The following is a 23,228-nucleotide window of genomic DNA, read 5'->3' as shown; positions in this document are numbered from 1 at the left end:
ATGTCCAGAGGTCCCTTCCCAACCTCAGCCATTCTGCAATTCTGTCTGTGTGCCTTGGGGTCTAACTCTGTCTGTCCTGTCGCTGAGACCTCCCTTCCCTACCCTCCTTCCAAAGTTGTGGAATCTTTGTTTAAGAGTTTGCCCCATGACTGTGGCCAAAAGAAAGTTCCTTTTTTTTCTTTTTTTTTTTTTTTTTCTTTCTTGCCTCACGAACGTATCCTTTCTGGATACATTTCATTAGTTATACATGTCAATTGTGAAAAGTTTTGGGAACTTTGGAAGTGAAAAAGAAAAAAAAATTGTAGTTTGTGTGCGTTTCAAATATGTGTGTATGAATATTGCCTATATCTATGTATAATATACATATTTTATAGGAGTCCAGTATCAAATCCCTTAATCATAATGCTTTGATTACAGTAATAGTAGTCCTTGTACCCTTAGCTTGTCTTGTGGCCTATTTTATTCACTTTTTTTTTCTTTTTTGTATGTCTGATGTGCTTTGTCTTGCAGAGTTGGAAGAATCCAGGGATTTCAAGCTTTGAATGACGAGCGTCCTACAAGATTACCACAGCTAAACTGAAACGGCAGATGCAGCTCTGAGTCCCAGATTGAAGGAGCTGGTCTGTGCAGTGCATGTACATGAAAATGCACATGTTTGTGTCATCACATAGACTTACTCTTGCATATTCTTGGGAGCTTTGCAATTGATGAAAATTCATTTGAGAACCAGATGGAGCACCTTTACAGCACAGGAATCAGTAATCCATGGAAAGACACCTGCCAGTAATGTTCAACTTTCCACATGGTCTTCACGGGTGAAAAAAGTTTGCAAGAAGAGGAAGAAAAAACAGCCTCTGCACAGAAAAAGCCTAATAAATACCTCCACAATCTAAATCAGTAGCTGTGAGGGAAACAGAAGAATACAGAGGGTAGAGGAAACTGATTTTGTTATTACAGAGGAATGATGTATGGTCTTTGGCACGTTTTGCTTAGGGCTCACTAGGTTGTGAGTGGACTAATAAATCGTGACCATTTGTTGAGTAATGATGACTGGAAGTAAGTAAGTTGAGGAACTATGGGACAAGCCTGGGCATTGAACTGAGCAAACCTCGTCGTCCTCCTTGAGTTAACCAGGTCATCAAACTTGCATACTCTTTTCTCCCTCTCCTTTTTCCTCTTTTCACTTAGTGTGGTATAAATACTAATTAATTGAGCTCATAAATGTTATTCAAATAAAACAATTGGAATACGTCATATGTTTCCTTCTTGTACAGCTGCAAATGTGTCTGGAACTATGAATCTGTGCTGTAGACAAGGATCAAGAAGGAAAAATCCGATCAAACAAGCAAGGAAAATACCTAGAGAAATAGCGAACCCAGGAAGTCAGATTTTTAATGCTGCTTCTCTTTCTTTTTTAGATGATTATATTTCTTCCTTCCTTGAATTTTAGAAGATTTTGAAAGAGTGCTTACTTGATGTGCTTTAATTCTGGCATTTGTTTTTTACAGTAGGATGAAGAGTTGCGATTCCTTGTAGCAGAAAAAAGGGAAAAGTAAAGGAAAAACAGCTTGACATTTTAGTCTGTTTTGGAGGAGAGAGAACTTCATGGTTCACCTAAGGCAAACTTACCTGCTTTGAAAGCTAAAAGCTTTAGAGCATTTTTGATTCTGCTATAAATGAAGAGGGGTTTCTTTTTCATTCGTGTGTGGCAGCAAAAAGTGGGAAAGCAGGCAAGATAGCGTGATAAACAGTTCAGGCTGTGTTGGGTCTCTGGTGGAAAAAAAGTGCTGCAATGAAAATTGGATTGGCTTTGGATTGCAAAAACTTTTGAGTCCAACAAGCGGTTCAGTACCAAGAGGGATTTCCCAACTGGCCTGGCACACCAGTGCCTGCACAAGTTCGGGTCTGTTGTTTCGCACGGTTTGTGTGCCTTTTTTTCCCTTTATGCAATCTCTTTCAGCTTTAGCAGCAGAAATACATCAGATGGAAAAGATATGCCAGAGGGCAGCTTGGAAAAGATGAATGTCATATATATACACATATATGTATGTGCGTGTATTTAAATTTCTGCACCTGAACTTTTGAAGAAAATCTGACTGGAGGAAATCTTAAAAGCCTTAAGTTACTTGAAACCTACACGTTTGCAACTCTTTGTCTCTGGAATTGCATTACGCTAAACTGGAATCTCAGGCTGTATAAAGATTATATCAAGTTGAGCAAAAAGATGACTTAACCATTTCTTGAGCGCCTCTTATGAAGTAGCTGTTTCTCCAAAGGATAAGTGCACCCTCACTCTACAGACTCAAAACAAAAATGAACCTGAATTTTTTTTTTAAGTCTTACTTTTTCTTAGCCAACTGCCATCATCTTTTATAGAGGAATTTTTCACTATGCATTTGGTGGATATTTATAAACACTGACCCCATCTTCCTCCCTTTCAATGATCTATCCCAGGTCAGTCTTATCAATAAAAAAAAAAAAAAGATTTAAATTTTGTGCACTAGACATATTACTTTCTTATGTCAAAAAATAAAATATATAAAAAGCATGTATGCAGCAGTGGAACATGGGCCTGTTCTTTGCAGCGATTCCAACATCCTCTGCCTCTCCTGGAAAGGGAGAGTCCCCAAAAGTGAGAAGGAGAAACCGGTATGCAGGAGGCGGTACTATGAGGAAGGCTGGTTGGCAACAGGCAATGGCAGAGGAGTTGTAGGCGTCACTTTTACTTCCAGCCATTGCAGGAGGGACCGGAACACCCCTCAGAGAATCAACTTCAATTTGAGGGGCCACAACAGTGAGGTAAGCAAAATGTGTGTTATACTTTAAAGGAAACAACAGCAATCTATTTTTTGGGGTAGTATTTCTGCTTGAAATTTGACAGGGTGGTATGAAGGAGACTCAAGATTAATCCAAATGTGATTGAGATCTATTGGAGTCTTTCTAGTAAATGCAAGTGCATGAGGCTGGTGGTGGGGAGGTTCTCTGGAAATGGGTCTGGTCTTGGTTTGGCCTGTTTTCTCCTTCATTCCCCAGTGCCTCCCAGTTTCCAGGCAAATACAATAAATGCGTGTTAAAGGAGTTAAAAGTTGTGATAGTTGACTGCTTTTACATGGTATTAAAGTCTGGCTTGGAGGACTAATGGAAAGGCAGGGGAGTGGGAGAGGAGCTCAGCTGCAGTCTGCCAGTTTTCTGGAAGCTGCAAACTGGAATGGCCTGTGGCAGGGAATCATTGGGATATCAAGGGGTAGCTGTAATCTCTAGAAAAACTTTTAATTTTGTTAGAAAAAGGGGCAAGTGGGACTTTTCTGAAAAATGTTAAGATGCCCTTTAGTAAAATACTGTAACTTCAGAGTGCGAGGCATTGTCCTGACTACAATGATACAAAAACTTTTCCGTTTGTTTTTTCTGAAATGGATAAATCTGTTGGTAAAAGCTGATATTTCAGCTGTGCTTTACTGTCTTGCTGGCACCTATCTCTTTCTCTGCATAATGCTTCACGGAGAATGTGGGTGATGCCCAGTAGTATACGGAGTGTCTTGGACAGATGCGAGGACTTTGTTCCTGCTTTTTAGTTGGGCTGTGCTTGAATGTGCTGTTTGAAAAGAATCTGTCCAAATCAAAGCTTTGCTCTTAGCTTAGTGGGTAGAATGATGTTGTATGTACTTGCATTAAAATCAAAGATACAATGTGGATTTTCTTGTCTTTTATGCTGTTTACTTGTTGGACTCTAATATGTGTTGCCCTTTTGACATAAGCTACACCAAAGATTTAGAGGTGGGTGGTTTTGATTCTTCTGTTAACATTAATAACAATCCTCTTTTTAAGGAAAAAAGGGAGCAGGGGATAAATATTTAGTCTTAAATAATTGCTTGCACATGCTTTGTCTATATGCAGATGTGTGGGTGTATTGTAAGTTTTATAGACTTTTATAGATGACATATTCATGCATACATTTGTATCAATTTCAGTCAAAAAATTACAGCCACTTTTTCCCAAAGGGAAGAATGATGTTTGAATCCAGCATTTTGTTTTGAGCCATCTCTAGTTGTCAGAATAATTTTCAATTGCTAACTGCATTTTATTTTTGAAATGTGTGATACAAAGATCACTTTTCATTTCTCCATATTTTCTTCTCTAACTTTTCTGTGAACATGGGCACCTGTTTTTCTCCTTTTTGCATAATGTGTGTCTTGGAAGCAATGGAGGAAGTGCTGTTTATGGGAATGTGAAGTCTCGTTGCAGAGTGTGGAAATACGAGACTAGGTTTAAGTATGAGCTGGTTAAGTGGAAAAGATATTGGTGTGCATGCTGCCCTTTGGTTTGGGCAAGTGTTGCGTTGTTTACTCAGTTGGCTATTAGATTCTCTTTCTGGGTCACTGCATCCTTGCTGCGTGGATTGAGCTGTGATGTTTGCGTATCCTTTCACCTAGCAGTGATTGGCACATGAGAGAGACTCAATTTGAATTCAGGGGCGGGGGGGGGGGCTGGCGCCAGCAGTGCTTAAAATGTGCTAGGTCAAGCTTGTCATTAATAAGAGAACTGTGTTTCTGTAAATAATCTTACTGATAGCACAAAATGTGTGGATGACCAGAATAGAGACTACCAATTCATTTCTCTGCCTGGCACTACAAAACTGGTATAGTGGGGTCAAAAATGTGTTGTACTAAAGGAAGAAGAGAAGTGTCTTTAGTGCAGCTAGCTTTCTGTGATGAGTCTGTGGCTGCTGTTGGGTTTTTCTCCTGGAATATTTTTTTTTAGCATCGGTGTAGATGAAAGTTCATCCTTACAAGATGATGTTATACAACACTCTTCACCATGCTTACTGAATGTAATCCTTTTATAGGAGAATCCTACTGATTTTGGTAGGAATGAAACGAATACAGGATTTGTTAGTTGCTAAAGGTACATAGTTGGATGGACAACAGGATTTTTTTCTTGGAAAACACCTTTCCTTCTAAATATGTCTGTTGAAAGATTCTATAAAAGAAAGAAAATGCTGAACAGCACCAGTTATCGCTAATATTTGCATAAGAAATGTAGTAAGCGGTTTGTTTTCCCATTCTCATGTTAAAAAACAAGCCAGCAACATTGTTTCTTCTGTGTACCACGTTACACAATGAAAAATGCTAATTTTGCAAGCATATCCTGGCATATGTGTCTGATTGAAGCTACATTTTTTGTACTGAATGTGCCCAAAGGGATGTAATTGACTTAAAACTTTGAGAGCCTCTGTGTTTCACTGACCAATTCTATGACTGTATTGTGTTGTCTTGTTCCCAGAAATGGTGATTTATACCTCTATATATCTTTCTCTGGGGTAAAGCTAGTGTGACAAGTCAGGTTTATTGCTTTTCTGACATAGATTGCTGTTTTAATATTAGTATGAAGTCAATTATAAAGTGTGAAATGCTGTAATGAACTGAGTGAAAGAGATGAAAATACAGAAGCTAAATGCTTTCCATTTGGGGTATAATTAGCAATATGCTGTGGGCAGAGCAGTACATTGTATTTCAGTTTTAGGGTGAAAATCTGAAAGAGGTAATGCAGCAGTGCTGTGCTTTTGGCAAGAATGTGAGACTATTTTTAAGTGGGTCATAAAGGTGGATGCTAGCGATGTGTTTTTGTAATGTTTTTATGGTTGCTGAAGAGATTCACTGAAACCTTCTTTTGGTACACAGCTCCTTTTTTGACTGTAATAGCATGCCTGTAGCATATCAGGACAAGAATGAAGAATCCCCAGGACTGAATTACTGACACACATATTGCCGTGGTGGACTTGCATGACTCATCGCAATGAACAATAATTGAGAATGAAATGCTTTGTGGCATGAGCCACATGTGTGCTTTTACAGTTGCTTCAAGGTTGGTTTTTAGCATTTGCAACTACGAAGTGGCTGCCATATTATTTTAATTAACAACCTATTTTTTTGTTAGTTTCTAAGGAAAACTACAGGGATTAAGATAAGCATGTTCCATTTATTCTGGCAAGAGGCGAAAATACTGTATTTGGTGATAGGTCTGTTTTTTAACTTCGGCATTGCATTTACAGTCCTGAATCTCATTTATGTAAGGCTTAGCATTCTAAAAATGAGAATTTAAATGGGCACGTTTCAAAGGCACAAGCATCTTTGATGCAGAAGGAAGGGGAAAGGTATGTTGTGCAGCAGTTGCGGAGCTCTCACGTGTTTCACATGTCATAGGAACACCTTGCATCTCTGACCATAGGACGGGAGGTGTTTCTGTGAGGGTAGGTAGTGAGTGGAGCAGATGTGAATGACTGCATGGTTTGGTTTGGCTTTGGAGCATTTCCCTTGGCCTGGGAGAACAAACTGACGGAGGCTGGTGTTCAGTGGGTTTGTTTTTTAAGTCTGGCAGAAAGGTTAGAAGGCAAGGTGATATGCCATTGTACCACAGCGTGTGAATTAGCAGCCAGGGAGCAGAGATGCAGTGGCCTAAAATCCGTTCCTCTCCCCTGCATGTGTAAATGCAATGCTGTGCAGAAATTAAAGAGTGAAATTTAGACATCTTTGATTTTGACCTAACTTGCCTTTCGTTGGCTGTGCTGGGAAACAGTGTTAGAAAAGTAATTGAGCACGTTTCTTTTCCGACTCTTATTACTTCTGTGATAAATTAAGGATTAAATGAAAAATATCTGGTCACTTCAGCAAGGTGTTTCACCCGGTGTGACTAGTAGGCTCTGAAGCATGCCAGGCTGAATATTTTTTTATAATATCATGGAGACACTGGCTTTCAGCTTCTGGTCCATCCTGAGGTTTCTGGGGAGAGATTTTCAAGGGGATCTGTGAAGGATAATGAGAAAAAAAGCCCAAACGTGTCCTCAGTGTGCTTCAATTAGCCTTTCAGAGATCTTCCCTTCCAGTGAAAGATTTACAGGATGTCTGCAAATCGAATTGATTGGATGGTGCCGCTGTAGGTATTTCTTTTAATGGGTTCTGTTGTGTCTAGTGTGTTAAGATGGTAACAGTTTCTATGGCACTTAATGTTTCTTAAATTATTAGTGTTTCAAAAATTTTTTTGCAGGTGTATATTTTTCTTTTCACTGTGCTAACTTTTTAAGACACCTTTGATATATTTAATAAGATTCAGTATGCTAATTGCTGGACTGAAGCATTAAAAAGTAGTGCAAAAGTATGCAAATTCTGATGCAGTGAATTAAGTAACATGCTGAATACATTATTGAGTATGCATAGTATTTTTTTACTGTAAACATAAAGAAAAATTAGCATTTATTTACATTTGACATTGAGTGCCCTAAGTGCATGACTACAGCTGCAAAAACCACCCTGTTTTGTTTAGCACAGTATTTAGATGTAGATAGGGCCATAAGCATATATCAGCTGGACTGTCAAATTAATTATTTTTAGTTTACGGCTTTTCAAAGGAATGCTGTCCTTCAAAAATACTCAATAAATGTTGCTTTTCATACTACATTAGTTATGGAAGTCTCTGCACAGTTCTTGGGTTTGTTTTATTTAAGTGGAAGGAGGTTACAAATAGTTTTTCCTGCTTTAAAAAGAAAGATTTCTGTATTTTGTCTACCTTTTGCGTCCTGTATGTGAAAGTTCTGAGCAATTCTGGCAGAGCAGATTCTTTCCAGAAGTCTATTGCTTGCACAGAAAATCAATTTCAAAAAACAAACAAACTTTTTCAGTAGCGTTTCCTGGTTTGTAGTGTCATGGGGTGGGGGGGAGAATTTTTTTTTTTAAACTTTGTCTGTTTTAATTCTAACTGTCCTTTGAACTTTAAATGTGATTTTTAGTCAGCATGTGAGTTGACAGCATGACAGTCATCAATTGTTGCCTTCAGACATGGTTGGAACGGTTGTAACTGATGAACACTTAAGAGATCTTGAGGTAGAGCAATACCATAATGATGCCTTCTGGCTATAGAAGCTTCAGTGGTACAAGACATACACTGATGTAGACTGCAGTGGCACTGCAGATCTTCTCTCCTGCTTTTCTGTCGCTGCACACAGAAGACAGGACAAGGTTTGTCGGCAGAAATACTACCTTTTTGTTAAAGCAAGCTAGTATAATGGGAAAAGACAAGATTTTGGGCATACAAGGTTCTGAAGAAGGACTTGCATTTCTGAATGCTTCCCTAGTTTTTACAACCCTGCTAGCTGATACAATGCTAAATCTGTCTACAAACCATGCCCTTCCTCTGTCCTTAAACTATTACAGCTACAGAAAAATAGTGCTGCAGAGAGAGGCAGAACTCACGCTTCTGTGGGAAGTGACTTGTAGTAGAGTAAGTCCTGTGCCTGGCTGGGCTGGCTGTGTTAAATTTGCACTATGAATAGTATTGCCAGGCACTTCTGACTTTATTTTCAGAAAGGACAAACACATTGGGATTTCCTGCAGGATCCGTATTATACCTTCTTGAACTGCCTGCTCTGCACTTGGTCTGGGTGCTTGAGTGCTTTAATTTCTTAAAACAAGTATTAAAAGAGCCCAAAAAAATTTTAAATCTCTTTGTTAGTCTTTTTTTACCAATCTTTTAAACTATTGGTGAAGCTTAAATATGCCCTGTGTCATGGAAGAAGTATCTTTCATAGCCTTCTCTTAGGAAAATTAGCAAAGAAAATAAATGGAGCTGGAAGTTGGAAGGGATATCCTCTTCCCTTAACTGACAAATACCAATTCTGCTGCTTCCCATTTCTGTGCTGTGTATCAGTTTGCAAACTCTAAAGTATGGCCCAAAAGGTACCTGTATACCTTCTATATAGTTTGTTTACTCGAAGAAGTGTGACCACTTTAAATGTGCCTTTTATCTTTTCTTTGTGATACTGTTTTTTCAGCCAGACTCAGCTTCTAGTTCCACAAATATTTGTCCCTTTCTGTCTGTCTGTCTTTCCCAGTTGCCTCAGAACCCCATCCCGTCTGGAACCTCCAGGTTCAGAGGTGGGGGGGGTGGCTGCTCAGTGCTCTCTCCTGTTCCAAAAGTACAGGGTTATAGTTGTTCTTACACAGTCACGTAGCTTTGAAGCAAACCATCCAATATTGCTACAACTTTAGTTGAGTCATGAGAGTTGGTAATGCTGCACTGATGTGCTTGAAAGTTGCTTTTGTAGGTCATGTGTAAGCAGTGTGTTTCCTGCAAAGGATAGGTCATCTGCTCAGGAAAATTTTAAATTACAGGGTTTTTGTTTTGTTTTTGTAAGCATCTAGAGAATCATGCCCCAAGGCTGTGTAAAAAAGGAATATATGACACGAGAACAGTATTGTCAGCTTTTAAACAAAACTAATTTTATTTGTAAATGGGTCATCAGTGGGGTTTTACATTTTACCATGCTATAACACATGGCTACAGTTTTGTTGTTAGATAATTCTACTCAAAGTTTGAAGTGGAATCAAGCTCATCTTTATCAGAAATGAATCCTAAGCTTTTATTCCTGCTAAATTGTTGAAAGGTAACAACATGCATATTTCAACATAGTGGTATGCCCAAGGGGCATTTCTTGCCTTTTGAATTAGGGCAAAGATACACTATTGCTCTGGATAGGAGCAATTGATCAGCATGATAATTTGGGTGTTCAAGACAAATAAATTCATTTTCTTTAATGCAAGTTTAATGATGAGGATCTATAGATGTTGTGAATAGGTGAGATTACTCTCAGTATTCTCTTTGCATTAGGAGCTTCTTTAAAGAGAAATAATCCACTTGTATAACAAAAATGTTACAGGAAGTAATAAAAATGAAGTTGAATTTTTGTGAATTTTCAAAAACAATTGCCGATTTTAAGTTTGGAAAATAGAATTGTGATGTTCCAGTTCTGGAATTATTTGACAAATTAGTATATTGGAAAATAGTATCCTTATACATTCCTCACTTTTTTGCATTTTCAGGAAATGAAATGTACATAGATGATTTTACTAATGAAGAAACTACTGCTTTGTTTAGCCTGGTCAGAATGTAATGAAACTGCAAAGTACAGTGTATTTATTCTGCTATTCAAAAGAGAAATTGTGGCAGGAAGGAGTTCATACCCTTTGCTCTGATTAACAGCAGGGTTCTCAGGTTGGTGGCAGATGTGTGTTGATGGAGCCTGATTTGGCAATTTTCATTGTTCTCTGCAGACAACAGGCAACACTGTCTCCTGTAAGATTCTCATAGAGAAGCTGTTGATGTACAGGCTGGATAAGCAGACAGTGAGGTGGATTGAAAAGTGGCTGAATGGTCAGGCCCAGAGCATGGTGATCAGTGGCACAAAGTGGTTGGAGACCAGTGACTACTGGTGTACCCCAGGGATGAATACTGGGTCCAGTCCTGTTTGATATCTTTATTAATGATCTGGGTGATGCAGCAGAGGTTACCCTCAGCGAGTTTGCAGATGACACCAAACAGAGAAGGGTGACTGATACGCCAAAGGATTGTGCTGCCATCCAGAGAGGCGTTGAGAGACTGGGAGAAATGGGCTGACAGGAACCTCATCAAGTTCAACAAGAAGTGCAAAATCCTGCACTTGGGGAGGAAGAACCCCATGCACCCGTATATGCTGGGGCCACCCACCTGGAAAATATCTTTGCAGAAAAGGACCTGGGGATCCTGGTGGACACAAAGTTGAACATGAGTGGGCACTGACAGAGGTGGTAAATTGTGTCTTCAGCTGCATTAGGAAGAGTATTGCCTCTTGACTTGAGGTAGGTGATCCTTCCTCTCTGCGCAGCACCAGTGACACCACACCTGGAGGACTGTGTCCAGTTCTGGGGGGTGTCCCCAGTACAAGAGGACACATGGACATACTGGAGAGTTCAAAGAAGGGCCACAGTGGTGATGAATGGACTGGAGCACATCACATATGCAGAATGGCTGAGAGAGCTGGGACTGCTCAGCCTGAAGAGAAGGCTCAGGAGGATCTTATTAATAAATACCTGAAGGGAGGGTGCAAAGGAGATGGAGCCAGGCTCTTTTCAGCAGTGCCCAGTGACAGAGGCAGTGAGCACAAACTAAACTGCAGGAAGCTCCCTGTGAACATCAGGAGACACTTCTTCACTGTGAGGGCAACTGTCTCAGGTTGCCTAAAGAAGTTGTGGAGTCTCTATTCTTGGAAATATTAAAAAGCCATCTGAACATGGTCCTGGGTAACCAACTCTACGGCCCTGCTTCAGCAGGCAGCTTGAACCTTCCAGAGGTTCCTTCCAACCTTAACTGTTCTGTGATTCTGTGAAATCTATTTGTAAATCTATGTGAAATCCTTTGCACCGAAACTGGTGGAGCAACATCAAAAAACTCAACTCTTGAAGGCAGACAGGAAGTGCTAAATACACAAAAGTGTGGAGAGAAGCCATTCAGTTTGGCTAAAATGAGGCAACAAATTGATGTGCTAGAGGAGGCAGAAAGCATTTTTCTGAGGATAAATCCAGATGATGTTCCAAGTACTTAAGCAGTTGGAGAGCATAGTCGAAAGTCCTCATGAGGAATTATAGGCAGAGATAATTAAAATGCAGAAGAAAGTCAAAGCTGTTAGATGTGAGGGTAAGTTCACAAGAGAAGCAAGATTTGGGAAGGAAGATTGTTACTGAGCTGAAGAAGAGAAGAAACTGTTCAGATGGCACAAGCCATGCCCCTTGGAAAGAAGTTTTAGAAGAAGCTGCAGAGCTAAGTCTGTTGTAAGCTATAGAAATCTGCAGCCCTGCTTAAAACAAAGTAATAAAAAAATGCTAAACATAGACAGTGAAAGATGTGACCTCTAGAGGAAATTGTATCACAAGATAGCAGTGCCCTAATTACGAAGTTGGCTCACCTGTGTGTAAAATGAGAAAATGGCAAGTAACTGTTTTGTCAAGGAGAGACAAGGCAGAACTGTGAAGAAACCTTCAGCGGCAGATCATCATGACCTAGGATAGGTGTGTACCTGTACCTGCATATGTGCAGGAGAGGCAGGTGTAGCTGGAGTAGAGCCAGTCTTTGAAATGCTGTCCAAGCTGAGAATGACACTGGTTTTTGTGAAGTGAGCAAATGTGGGGGGGATCTGGCATTCACTGAAAGTCAGCAGAAGGCAGCAGTCAGTTCCACAGATGTAGTTTGCAGAGAGAATAATGGCCATCAACAGAAGACACAACTTGAAAGCTGATTATCAGCAGTATGGTGACCTTCTGAATTTAATGTCTTGAGTAGAGTCCTGGAGAGAGGGCCAAGCATAGGGACCTGTAAGAGGTGTTGGAGAAGTTGAGGAAGAGGGAGTGTTTCAGCCTGTTGAAGAAGAAATCCATCATCAATAACATGGAAAAAAGAAAGACAGAGGGTTCTTCCACCCAGGGAAGAGACAGCTCTCAAGCCTTTAACCTGAAAAGAGCTAGAGGAAGTTAAGTTTCACAGAAAATCTGATTCCACCAAAAGGAATAAATCTTCAGATAGAGACTCAAGAGAGAATTATGTCCGTGGAAAAAAAGAAAGATAGGAAGGAGACTCAAATAAGCTTGATTATTCAATTACAAAATACTAAAAATAGATGTTTATAATTTCTAGCTACCCTAACAATGACCTTTCTTGAGGAATGACCTTATCTTTAAAGGGTGCACACATGAAAATATCCCAAAAGGCTGTTTTGAGGATACAAGACAGCTTTCTGATGCTCTGGTATTGGTAAAAGGAGTGTTGGCTGCATACTACAGGGCTTAGTTTACAAGGGATACACACAGGCGTTTACGTTAGGATTATGTAAGGAAACGGGATCCTATTCCTTTTTCTTTCTCCTCCCTTAATTCTGATTTGGTCCTGTGAAGTATTTCTTGCGCCTGGTAAATACCGTGCTCCTCAGTTCGGAAGTATTCTGGGAGCATATGATGAAGCTGTGTTTTCTGCTGCTGCACAGAAGTGATAACATTAAATGCCTGGTTAATTTATAAACAGTGTTACTGTGGAAGGAGTTCTATTTATTGTAGGGAATGCTCAAAATTTCGTTCCTTGAAATAAGGTGTCTTAAAAGTACACAGAGGACTAAGTGGCCAAGAAAGGCTGTAGTTTGAGAGTACCTGTCACTTCTTGTTCTGGTAGTATCTTGAGTTAGGTATATGCTTCATGACCTAAATGGGACCAATACTGAATAAAGTGTATGAAATGGAAGAACATTTGATGTTACACTTACAGGCATAGATTGCTTTACTGTACAAAGTGATCTGTTAGCGTAAGTTACGTTTATCGGTGAATAAGATAAATCCTTTCTCACATATGTGATCTTAGCAATTCTACTTTTGCCCACAAGACACCCCATTGCTCACAGATGTTAGAGTAGGAATTACTCTTTTCCCATGGAATGCCGTCAATCATCTACATGTTTCATTTAAATTTCATTGCATTTCCAACATTCGTATTGTTTCCAGAATAATACCCTCAATGATTTCTTCAGATTTAGTAGTCCTTTTGCTAATTAGGGAACCCAGACCCTGCACTCCACTCGGGAGAGAAGTCTGTGTCATAATTTCTTTTGAATATTAGCAATACTTATGCAAGTTTTAAAAATGTAAACCAACACTTGTTTGTGAAATATGTATTGGAATATATGTATGTTCCCTCCAAGTGAAGAAGCGAGAGGTGGTTGTGATTACACTGGCCAGGGAGATGACTGTGTTTAATGGCTGGCAGTGGATATCAGTAATTACAGGTGTAATTACCCCTCCATCGTGAAGGTCCTGAGCTGCTGCTAAAAAGTGAAATGAGCCACCTTATGCCTCAGATGGGAGAGGGAGATGTCTTCTTTAAAAATAGATGAACCTAAGCTACCATTTGAGGCGAATACATGTAATTTTGTTTCTGTACATATATAATATTTTCATACATGCCCCTTTTTTTAATTGCTCTTTCTGCAGCTTTAATGCGTAATTGTGACAATAATCCAAACTTGTTTGTAAAACTTGAAGGACTTCGCTCATTCATATGACTAGAAAACATCATCTAAAAAAGTTGTATTTTAAATATATATATAAAAATGAAAGGATTTGTAATTATGTATTGTCAGATAAAATAAAAGTCATTTAAGTAAAGTTGTTTAAAAAGTAGCAGCCACAGAACCATAGAAAAGTTCTGTTCCACATAAGTGAGCTAATGAGGAACTGAACCATTTGATCTGGGGACCTCATACAGTCTCCTAATATTTTACACTTTACTTTCAGCTAGCTTCATAAAATATAAAACAAATGTTTTATATTGAGCTAAAAATTCATATGGAGCTCAATAAATGTGCAGATAGATGAGACATACCATATCATATGATACTATTTTAAATGAGAGCATAGCATTTTTTGTAGTGACCTTATATTCTTATTTTCTAACTAACAATTCTTCACATCTATTGTGAATAGGCATGAATCACATTCACAGACTAACTGAAGGAGTAGGCTTTCTGTCCTTGTATTTTGCCTATTCAGCTGTTTTGTTTTGAAGGAAATAAAGTCTGCTTTTACTAAGGGTGTTCATGTGCTTTCAGCGTTTCTTTCCTAACAGTTCCCCATTTTTAGTGCCGTGAAGACTCGATGATAAGAACAGCTGAAACTAAACTAGAAACACCTTTTTGATATATGTACCTAAGATGAATATTTTTGCTGTGCACTAGGCATTTTATTACTTCAGTTGAGAGAGTTTCTGAGCGTGAGACTTTTGTACTGAAATAGACAGAGGTTTAGTCGCAAGTGTATCTCCTGTCTGAAAATAATAGGACATAGACTTAAAAGATTTTAAAAGTGATGTTTTGGGGCAGCTGTTACTTTTAAATTTCATGTGGCCTTTACGTTAGTAATCTTCAGGACAGGAATTTGAAAGCTTGTTAATGCTGAAGGCACTCTTGTTTCTTAGGTTGTTTTTTCTAATACTACTAGTAGTATTAGCAATACCTTGCTATTAAAATTTTGTTTTTAAATTACTGGTGCAAACAATAGTAGCACCTGAATTGTTAGATTATTTCTACTCACTCTCTACAAATGGTAAGCTTTCCCATGTTAGTGCTACTGTACTGTTGAAAAATAGATAGTTTTATGTGATGAGCATCTGTTACTACAAGCAGGGTTTTTTACTAATTTGATGTAAGGTTCTAATGTGTAATTAATTAGACATTAAGTTGTAGCAGCATCTGTGAGAGCAGGGAAAGAGCTGAGAATTTAGGTAGAAGTGGGAATGAGCAGGCGCTGGGGAACAGGGCAACCTGAAGGGTAGGGTGGGTGTTTGGGAGTGTGTGGATGTGAGATGCAGGAGTACCTGGAGGGGATAGGAGGCAGAGAGAGGGTAGGCCTGCCTGCTGCTTTTCTAACCAGGCTTTCTGCCAGGCCCGGGGGTTGGACCTGTGGTCCTGAAGTCCTGAATTCCCCTTGATTCATAAACAGCTATCAGATGTGGTCAAAATATCTTCATCCTCTGTAGTGAGTGATGCAAACCAGAGCTCTTAGTTAAATGTAGATAGTAGATATCAGCCCTGCTCATCATTTTGTGGATTGATGGTGGATGTTGGGAGCAACAGGTAGGTTTTTCCTATTTTTTCTGTAAAGCTTGAGCGATTTGTCAGGCAGCCATTGGGTATCAGGGAGAAAGATTAAGCTATCAGAAGTTATGAAATGTCAGCATTACCTGCAGTTCATGTACTGTAATGTGTTGGTGCATACATCTTCTGATTCAGTTTTCAATTACCTAAATACATACCTTTTTTTTCACTCCTTGGAATTCTCTTCCATTCAGTGCCTGTACGGTGCCTGTGGATGAGGGAGAATTACCTGAACAAGCTCTAGATTACTTGTTTTGGAAATCAGTAAGTACACAGTGAAGGGCATGAAGAAAAGTCAAGTTCTGTGGTTGGGCAGCTGAATGTTGCGTGGAGGGTTGTTTTTCTAAACTGAGCTTTTCACCATAACCAGGATGTATTTCTCATTTTCTGCCTAATGGTAGTAATCATTTTACTGTCTTTGGAACTGTGACGATAAATTATTTTCTTTAAATGCTCAGATACTGTAATTCTACACAGGTAGCCAGCATTTCTTGGTCTTAAAGCATTTTCTTTTGTTGGTCTAATATTGATATTCTTCTGGGGATTTGATTTCACGAGCCAATTTTAAAATACATTTTCACAACTTGGAGTTTATGAGTAATATTTGGCCTTACAGCACATGAGTACCAATGTAGTGTTTTTATGGTATCTATCTAGCTAATCTTGAGGGATTCCTTGATGGACAGCATAGCTAACTTCAAAATTTGAGACTTTAGGTGTATAGCAGTCAGAGTAAAGGGATTTTTAGTTGTGTTTTACATCCAGCTCATTGTGATTCAGTTGGTTCATCAGCTTAGAAATCACCTGTTCAGAGCTTCAGAACAATTGTAATGATGTGGATTTGGCCCAGAGGATGTATAACACGATTCCTGTTAATGGGAAGTTTTAATAATTGAGTTCAGTGTTGTTGATGATAACATTAGAGATGTTAGCTCTAACTTGTCCTGTTGAGCTTGACTTTTAAAGTGTTCTAAAAAAAAAAATCTGTGATGTACTTATATGCTGCAGTGATTATTAAGACTGAGAATCGCAGGCATTTAATTGAATCTGAAACATGGTAGTGTGACTCCCTTGGGTAGGCGTAAAAGCTAGAAGAAACTCAGCTAGTATGTGAAGTTTCTTATTGTCAATTAACTCCGGAATTGCTTGAGAAATGCAGACAGTTTATCAGGAACCTCACTGTATCCTTACCAGTACTGCAAATACCACCTCAGTCTGAAAAATCTTTAGCTTTTAAACCCTCACCAGTAATCAATGCTTTGTAGGTTATAGGTTAACTCTCCTATATCATCTGTCCAGCATGGTATTTCCAGGAGGTTTAAGCAGGTATAATGGAATGAACTGTTGTATTTATAACTAAAGATATTCCTTCGGTTGTGAAAGCAAAGAGAAAAAATTACATGTTTTTGTTGCTATGCTAACTCTGCAGTGTTAACTTTTTATCTTGAATGTCAGCAGAGGTGAGTTTTGAATACGCATGGGGAGCAAATTTATTGAGTAAACAGTTGCTATTGTTAAATAAATCCCCCTTAAGACTGCATTTTAAAGACACCTTATTGCCAGAATGAGACAGAGGCCCATAAAATGCCTTACAGAAGGTGTGCGAACTGTAGAGGAGGCTTTAAGAAGGGGATAAAATGTCTTTTTAAATGCCCTCTATACTTCCAGGTGGTTGGGTTCACTGTTCAATGTGATGATGGTTAATTTTCCAAATTATTTTTACAAGTGTTCTTTAGCAATGACGATTCCATTGTACTGTGCTGTGGCACCTGTGGGTAACTTCTATCAGTATAGATTGAGCTACTGTTCTTGTGAAATTGGATTTTTCCTTCGTAATTTTCCTTACTAGCCAAAGATGGGTTATTTTTTAAATATTTGTGTGGACAGCACTGGTTTTAGTGGAGCATGTAAGATTATGTAAAATATTAATCTAGTCTGGTGGTAATGACAGCTTTCTTTTTGCCCCCTCCCCCCTTTTTTTTTTTTTTACAAATTGAAAGTATTTGAACTTTTTCGCTTAAAATACAATTTTCAAAAGCCATTTTGCTCATTCCTCTTAATCTTTGTAATTCTGCTGCTTTCTTCATTCACTACTTAGGATAAGTAGGGAGGGGAAACCTTGAAAATACTTGAAGACACAGGTTTTTAATTTCTGTGAGCCAATAGTAGTCTAAATTGAAAATAAGAGACTTATTTTTGTGGGTTTTTGATCAGCTGAAAATTTCTGGAACAACTCTAATCATGACAAGAACATAATTGTTTGATGGAAGGCTGCTCAGCAATTCGTATTCATTTTTGGGTGGTTATTAGCAACCTAATAACTCTGGATGCTGTTCTGAAATTTGCTGCCACTTCTTGTCATTGTCAATGGAAGCAGTGGGTGTCACTCCAAGGGATCAGCCTGGCACATTATACCACATTTCTCACAGGTAGCGATGAGCGGTGCAGTGTATCTAGACCAGGGGTGCTCAATCTTTCTACCCAGATGAACCGATACCTTCTTCAAGTGTTAAGAGAAAATTGTGTGCTTTGGCTCCTCCTCTGCCACACGACTGGACTTTGTGTGGGGCACTACAGTTATGCGCTTTCCAGAAGCGATAAAAATAAATAGGTAACTTGTACCAGCAAGTTGTACTTGGCCCTCAGGTGGAAGTTACCTGAGTAGCAGCTGTAGAATATGCTCATTACCATGCTTTGCTGAAGGTGCTACAAATGTGGAGCCCAGGTGCTTCATGGCAGCCGTGCTAAGGAATGAGATTTGGCTGCCTTCTGTGGTGGTACCGCTGCCGCTGATAAATGTTCTACCTTCTGCAGCTGCAAGAGCTGCTGCATGTTTCCAGTGGTAGCACTCTGTGTTGCAGGGAGCTGGAGCTGGTCTGTCACTGGAGACAGATTATTCCTGAAGCTGAATTGTAGCAGAAGCTTTTCATTTGCTTTCCCCATTTTGCAGGGTTTTTGTCAGTGAAGGATCCCAGCAGTAAGAGCCCGAGTTAAGCTACGGAGCAGAAAAGACCAAGGCAGGATCTCTCAGTTATAAGGATGCCAAACCATCTGACATCAAAAAGCTGTTAAAACTTACAAGTATATGACAAACTTGAGTACAAATACCATGTTGGGTCTTTTAGAATATTAATCTATTTTATGATCTCCTTTTTATAAATAAAGCTATATAATAAAGTGCACCAGGGTCCTTTCAGATGAAAGGCATTCGCTGATGGCGCCTTTGGATGTTTACCTCTTGTCTGGGCCTGTTAATTCAGTTATCACTGAAATACTTTATTGCAACAACTCTATTCTTGCCCGTGTGTGTGTGGTGTGAAACCATTTGAATGTCATCCTTATTTATTTTAGCTTGTGTATTAAGTTGCCTATTGTGAGGCATCTATGGCCTGAATTAAAACAGATTACCAAACACTAAAACCAAATCTCTACATAAAACTGCCAAATAAAATACATAGCCAGGCACGATTAAAAATAAATAAAGGAAAAAAAAAAATCAGGCACAAGGGCAAGCCCAACAGATCTCTTGCAAACCACCCACAAAGGGATTAGTTCCTAGCTACAGAAAGGAATGGGAAAAACATGGGTAACAGATAAAGAGCAAAGGGAGGGGACCCAAAATAGATAAAAATAGCTCAGTTGAAATAAACAAGTCTTGCAGTAAAGCTGTCCAAAAAAGGGCAAGGAAAGAAGTGCATGCTGATATGTTACAGAAAAATGTGACTTCTTATACAGGGGTGGAAGTCAAGATACAGTGTGGCATCCCGAGCCCGGATCGGATCCGGAGCGGGCAGAGTGCCTTGCTGACATGCAGCCCACAGGCTTCAGTTCGGTTTTGCGTGGCCATTTCAACCTGCCCATGAATGACCAGCTGCAAAGAAGGAGATGACAATGCTGATACAAGTCAGAAAGCCACTCTTCCGAAACACGGGTTTTCTTTCTTTCATTGGAATTTGGTTGGGATATCAGGGCCCTTACCCACCCATTAAGCACAGAAGACCCAAGTACTGAAGCACTCTGGAGGCTGAAGAAGTTGTAAAAAGATGTATCCTTTTGAGGTTTTGGATTTTACTGGCCTTGCTGATTTCTTCTAATCTTTCCCAAGAAAAGCCCTTTGTAGCCCATCAGAAGGTGTAGGTAAATGAAGACCAAGTACAAGGACTTATCTAAAGCATCCCCTAAAAAGGGGATAGATTATTTCTCCACAAGTGGACCTTACTTGTTATAAGATCATTTAAATGAAATCTGTGTTGCTGCCATGCTTGTACTCCTTCAGCTGTGCTGAGTTATTGTCCCCAAACAGGTTAAGTTGTTGAGGGTGGGAGAAAAGTCTAACATGTGACTTGGCGTTTTTGGTAGGGTCCCACCCATGCTTCTAGCTCTAAATGTCAAAAGAAACGCACCCTGAATATTATGCTGCTCTTTTATTATACCTTCTGGCAACCTGCGGTTGGTTTCTGCTTTGCATAGCTGCCACGTCATGGGATTCTTATGGACAGTTATTTTTTCCACTTGGCCCATTTAGGTATTTGTTTAAATGGTACAAATAAATAAATGAAAAAAATCATAATTAAATATATCTTGGATTCCACTGCTCGTTTTCTTCAAGCAGCATTCCTGTAGTTTTCTTTCCCTCCCTTCCTCCTTCCAGTCACACCCTTTGGCATTAAACATATTTTAATAGTAACATTGCCATATTTTGCCCTTTCTTCCTTCATTCCTTTTGAATCTCTTTATGTGCAATTGGTGCTTGTGAAAGCTGTAAGCTGACTGTTCTGGAGGATATTCAGAGAGATACTGGTCAGTGTGGATGTGCAAAAAGGCAGCAGTTTTAAAAACTCCTTAAGCCTTTACGGTTTATACTCAGCTGTTGCCAGTGGTCCTGGGGTGGCTCCTTTGTCGAGTTCCCTACACGTCAGGATCAGGAGCACATGTATAATCATCATCCAACTGGAACAGGTTTCAGTCATTACTATTCTGTCTTACAAGATGTAACCTAAGGCAGTCCACAGGTGACTAGGAAGATGCTACAAATTCTTACCTATAGAATCTTGTGTAAGTTGGAGAGTTATAACCCTGGTGGTTTGTGACCAATATCCAAGGGATGTTATAAGCAGTACAGCCAGAGGTTTACAAAGTAGTGGGGCATTGCAAACTTCAGTTCCTCTTTATTAATATGTGTTTGGTATTTGTAAGTTAAAAATAGAATGGCTGTTTTCATTTAAAATGTACATTGATTGAAATAGCTGAGAGAGTGTAATGGAGTAATTTTCGCTGCATCAAGCAGAGCTCTGTCTCTGAAGCTCTCTTGGACACTGCAGTTGTCTTCATAAATTCAAACTCATCATACTGATGCAAAGCCCCATCCTCTTCATTGTAGCTTTGAATGGACCTATAGATGGGTGCTATGCCCAGATATGCAAGAGTGCAGATAAAAGGAGTATGAAGAAAGGAATAGTCTGTTTTACACCCTTGTGCATTTCTTGATTTTTGTTTTTCACTGGTAGTATGCTGTGAGACTTCTGAAAAATATTGCTGTGGTACTGAGTTTATCGTTGTGATAAAAGACCCCAGTCTTCAGAACTTTCTGAGAAGCTACTCTTTGACAATGGAGTATTTTTCTTATTTTTTTCATTTTTTCTGTTATTACCGCACTTAAAGTTTCTGCTTTTCCTGTATTCCTAGTAGTTTCCCCTTTCATTTTGCCATGAAACTCTTCAGCCTTAGCTAGTGCTTCGTGTCTTTTTGTCTTGCTGATCCAACTCCTTGTCTTAATTACATCAGCACCAAACACCATCTATATGTCTGAAATGGCTCAGTCCTACTTTCCGGCGTACCAAGTTGATTCCCGTTGCTTAATGATAGGGAATGCTTAGGCCCAAGATTCTGCTCGAACTTTCTGGTGGTAATACAATTTAAGAAGTCCAGCAAGGTCTTGAGGTGTTTGTTGCAACTGTGATTTGAGGCATTTGGTCTTTTTTTTGTGTGTGTGTGATTTTTTTTTTGCTAGCTCTCGGTGTGTTTTCAGGTTGCCTTATGTGCATTTTGAGACTAGAGGAACAAGAACTACACATACTAGAAATGAAAAGCCATACAGTGGCGTAATGCTGGTTTCTGTTTTCCCTATCTCCCCCACGCCCTTACAGCTGCAAATGGTGGCCAACACAATAATGGCAGTTACTACTTGTTATAGTTTGGGCTGATGTGTTTCTTCGAAAGAAGGCCTAGTGGGGTACATTTTAACTGGTGATGGATAGAGGACGTGACATGGACTCCCAGTACAATTTCTGCTTCTTTCTTCCGTGTAATATTTGTCAAAACAGTGGCGATGAATGATGATACACACTTTTTTTTTCAGTGTGAAGGATGGCTGCGTTCAACATGCACACACACAGATAAAAGACGTTGGACAGCTTCAAAAGCTATGTCAGTCAGTCTGTCAAAATCAGGGTGGCAGACCCGGAGCGTTGTACGTACAGATGGGACCTGAAAGTGAGATCTGTTTGCTCATGGGAGAAAAAGGAGCTTGGTTTGACAAGATTACTGCGGAGAGCTGCTGGCTTGCTTGGCTGTGGCTGCATCTTCACATGCCATGCAAAAAGCTTGCTGTAAATCTCTTTCTTTTTTACTGCAAGCCATGTTTCTCTCTTGGAGGTGTGCAGCCTTCATGCACTCTGTCCCCTCTGGGGCACCAGCCGCCTCTGCGGCCGTGGCCCTGCTCCGGGGTCTTCCCGAGCCGCTCGCGGCAAGGGCGTTTCGCAGGAGGGGCGAGCAGGCGGGAGAGCTGCTCTCACTGTTGTACCTTTGCTCGTGCTCTGAAGGGTCCGCAGGGAAGCTAACAAAGCCACAGAGGCCACTTTTCCGTGTAGGGGAGTTAGGGAAGAAGAGCACAAAGCGAGCAGGGCGCAGGCTGAGAGTCCTGCTTATTCCTCCAGAATAAGCCTTCCCTGGGACCTGAGTTCTGGCTGGATTTTGTGGTGAAGAGGTGTGCCTGTGCTCAGGAAGCCTGTCCTACATACCTTGGAGAAATCTTTTTAAACTGCATCAAGCCTTGAAGCTAAATGGAAGTTACTTACCTGCTGGCTGGAGGATCAGGGGTTTTTTGTTATAGGGTTGACAGTTCAGAGCAGCTGTTCACCTATGGAGTTAATGGAAATAAGTGTGCGTGAAATTCTGGGAGATTCGTCTTTCTGGCATCTACAGCCTTTATGTATTTAAAGTTGTCATATAATCAGTTATCCATACCTTATGCTTTTGTCATGAGAAATAAGATGATCTTTATTGGTTTTATAATGTGAGCATAATAGGTATTTATATAGGCAGTATACTTTATTTGTCTCTCTTGGCCAGGTAACAGGTATGTGTTATTTTGCTAGGCTCCATACTAATACTCAGGTACTGAAGTATTGATTTGTTTTCTGGCAGCTAGTTTTTGTGACTTCCTTTCTCAGAAAGATCTCATACACTGAGGGGAAGACTTGTGGGTCTTAGAGGTGTCCACCTTCCCAGCTTTGATCATGCTGCATACAGTGGCATAAGAACAACACCACAGTTGTGTTTCATGATAAGGCTATTTTGCTCTGACTTCCGCTAGCAGATCACTTAATTTAGTAATTTTTGTCCACCTTGACAATGGTGAACATTTTTTAAAGTTTTAGTGAGGAAGATATTAACTTCTACTATCTGTGTTGTTGAATGGAGTAAAATAAATACATGGAAATCATGCAACTTAATG

General features: G+C 39.7%; 1 protein-coding gene across 1 annotated transcript in view; it reads left to right on the top strand.

Annotated features, from left to right (window-relative positions):
* The first annotated feature begins 1,647 nt into the window (after positions 1 to 1,647).
* TULP4 (TUB like protein 4) overlaps positions 1,648 to 23,228 on the top strand; it is a 124,392-nt gene continuing 102,811 nt past the window's right edge. Inside the window, exon 1 of the mRNA XM_081998136.1 lies at positions 1,648 to 2,799. Within this exon, the coding sequence (XP_081854262.1) occupies positions 2,548 to 2,799 (252 nt within the window). The 5' untranslated portion in view covers positions 1,648 to 2,547. The remainder of the gene's footprint in view (positions 2,800 to 23,228) is intronic.

Source organism: Phaethon aethereus (genome assembly GCF_964289735.1).
Source record: "Phaethon aethereus genome assembly, chromosome: 3".
In the NCBI taxonomy this organism is placed as follows: domain Eukaryota; kingdom Metazoa; phylum Chordata; class Aves; order Phaethontiformes; family Phaethontidae; genus Phaethon; species Phaethon aethereus.
This window is presented reverse-complemented; position numbering and strand designations above follow the sequence as displayed.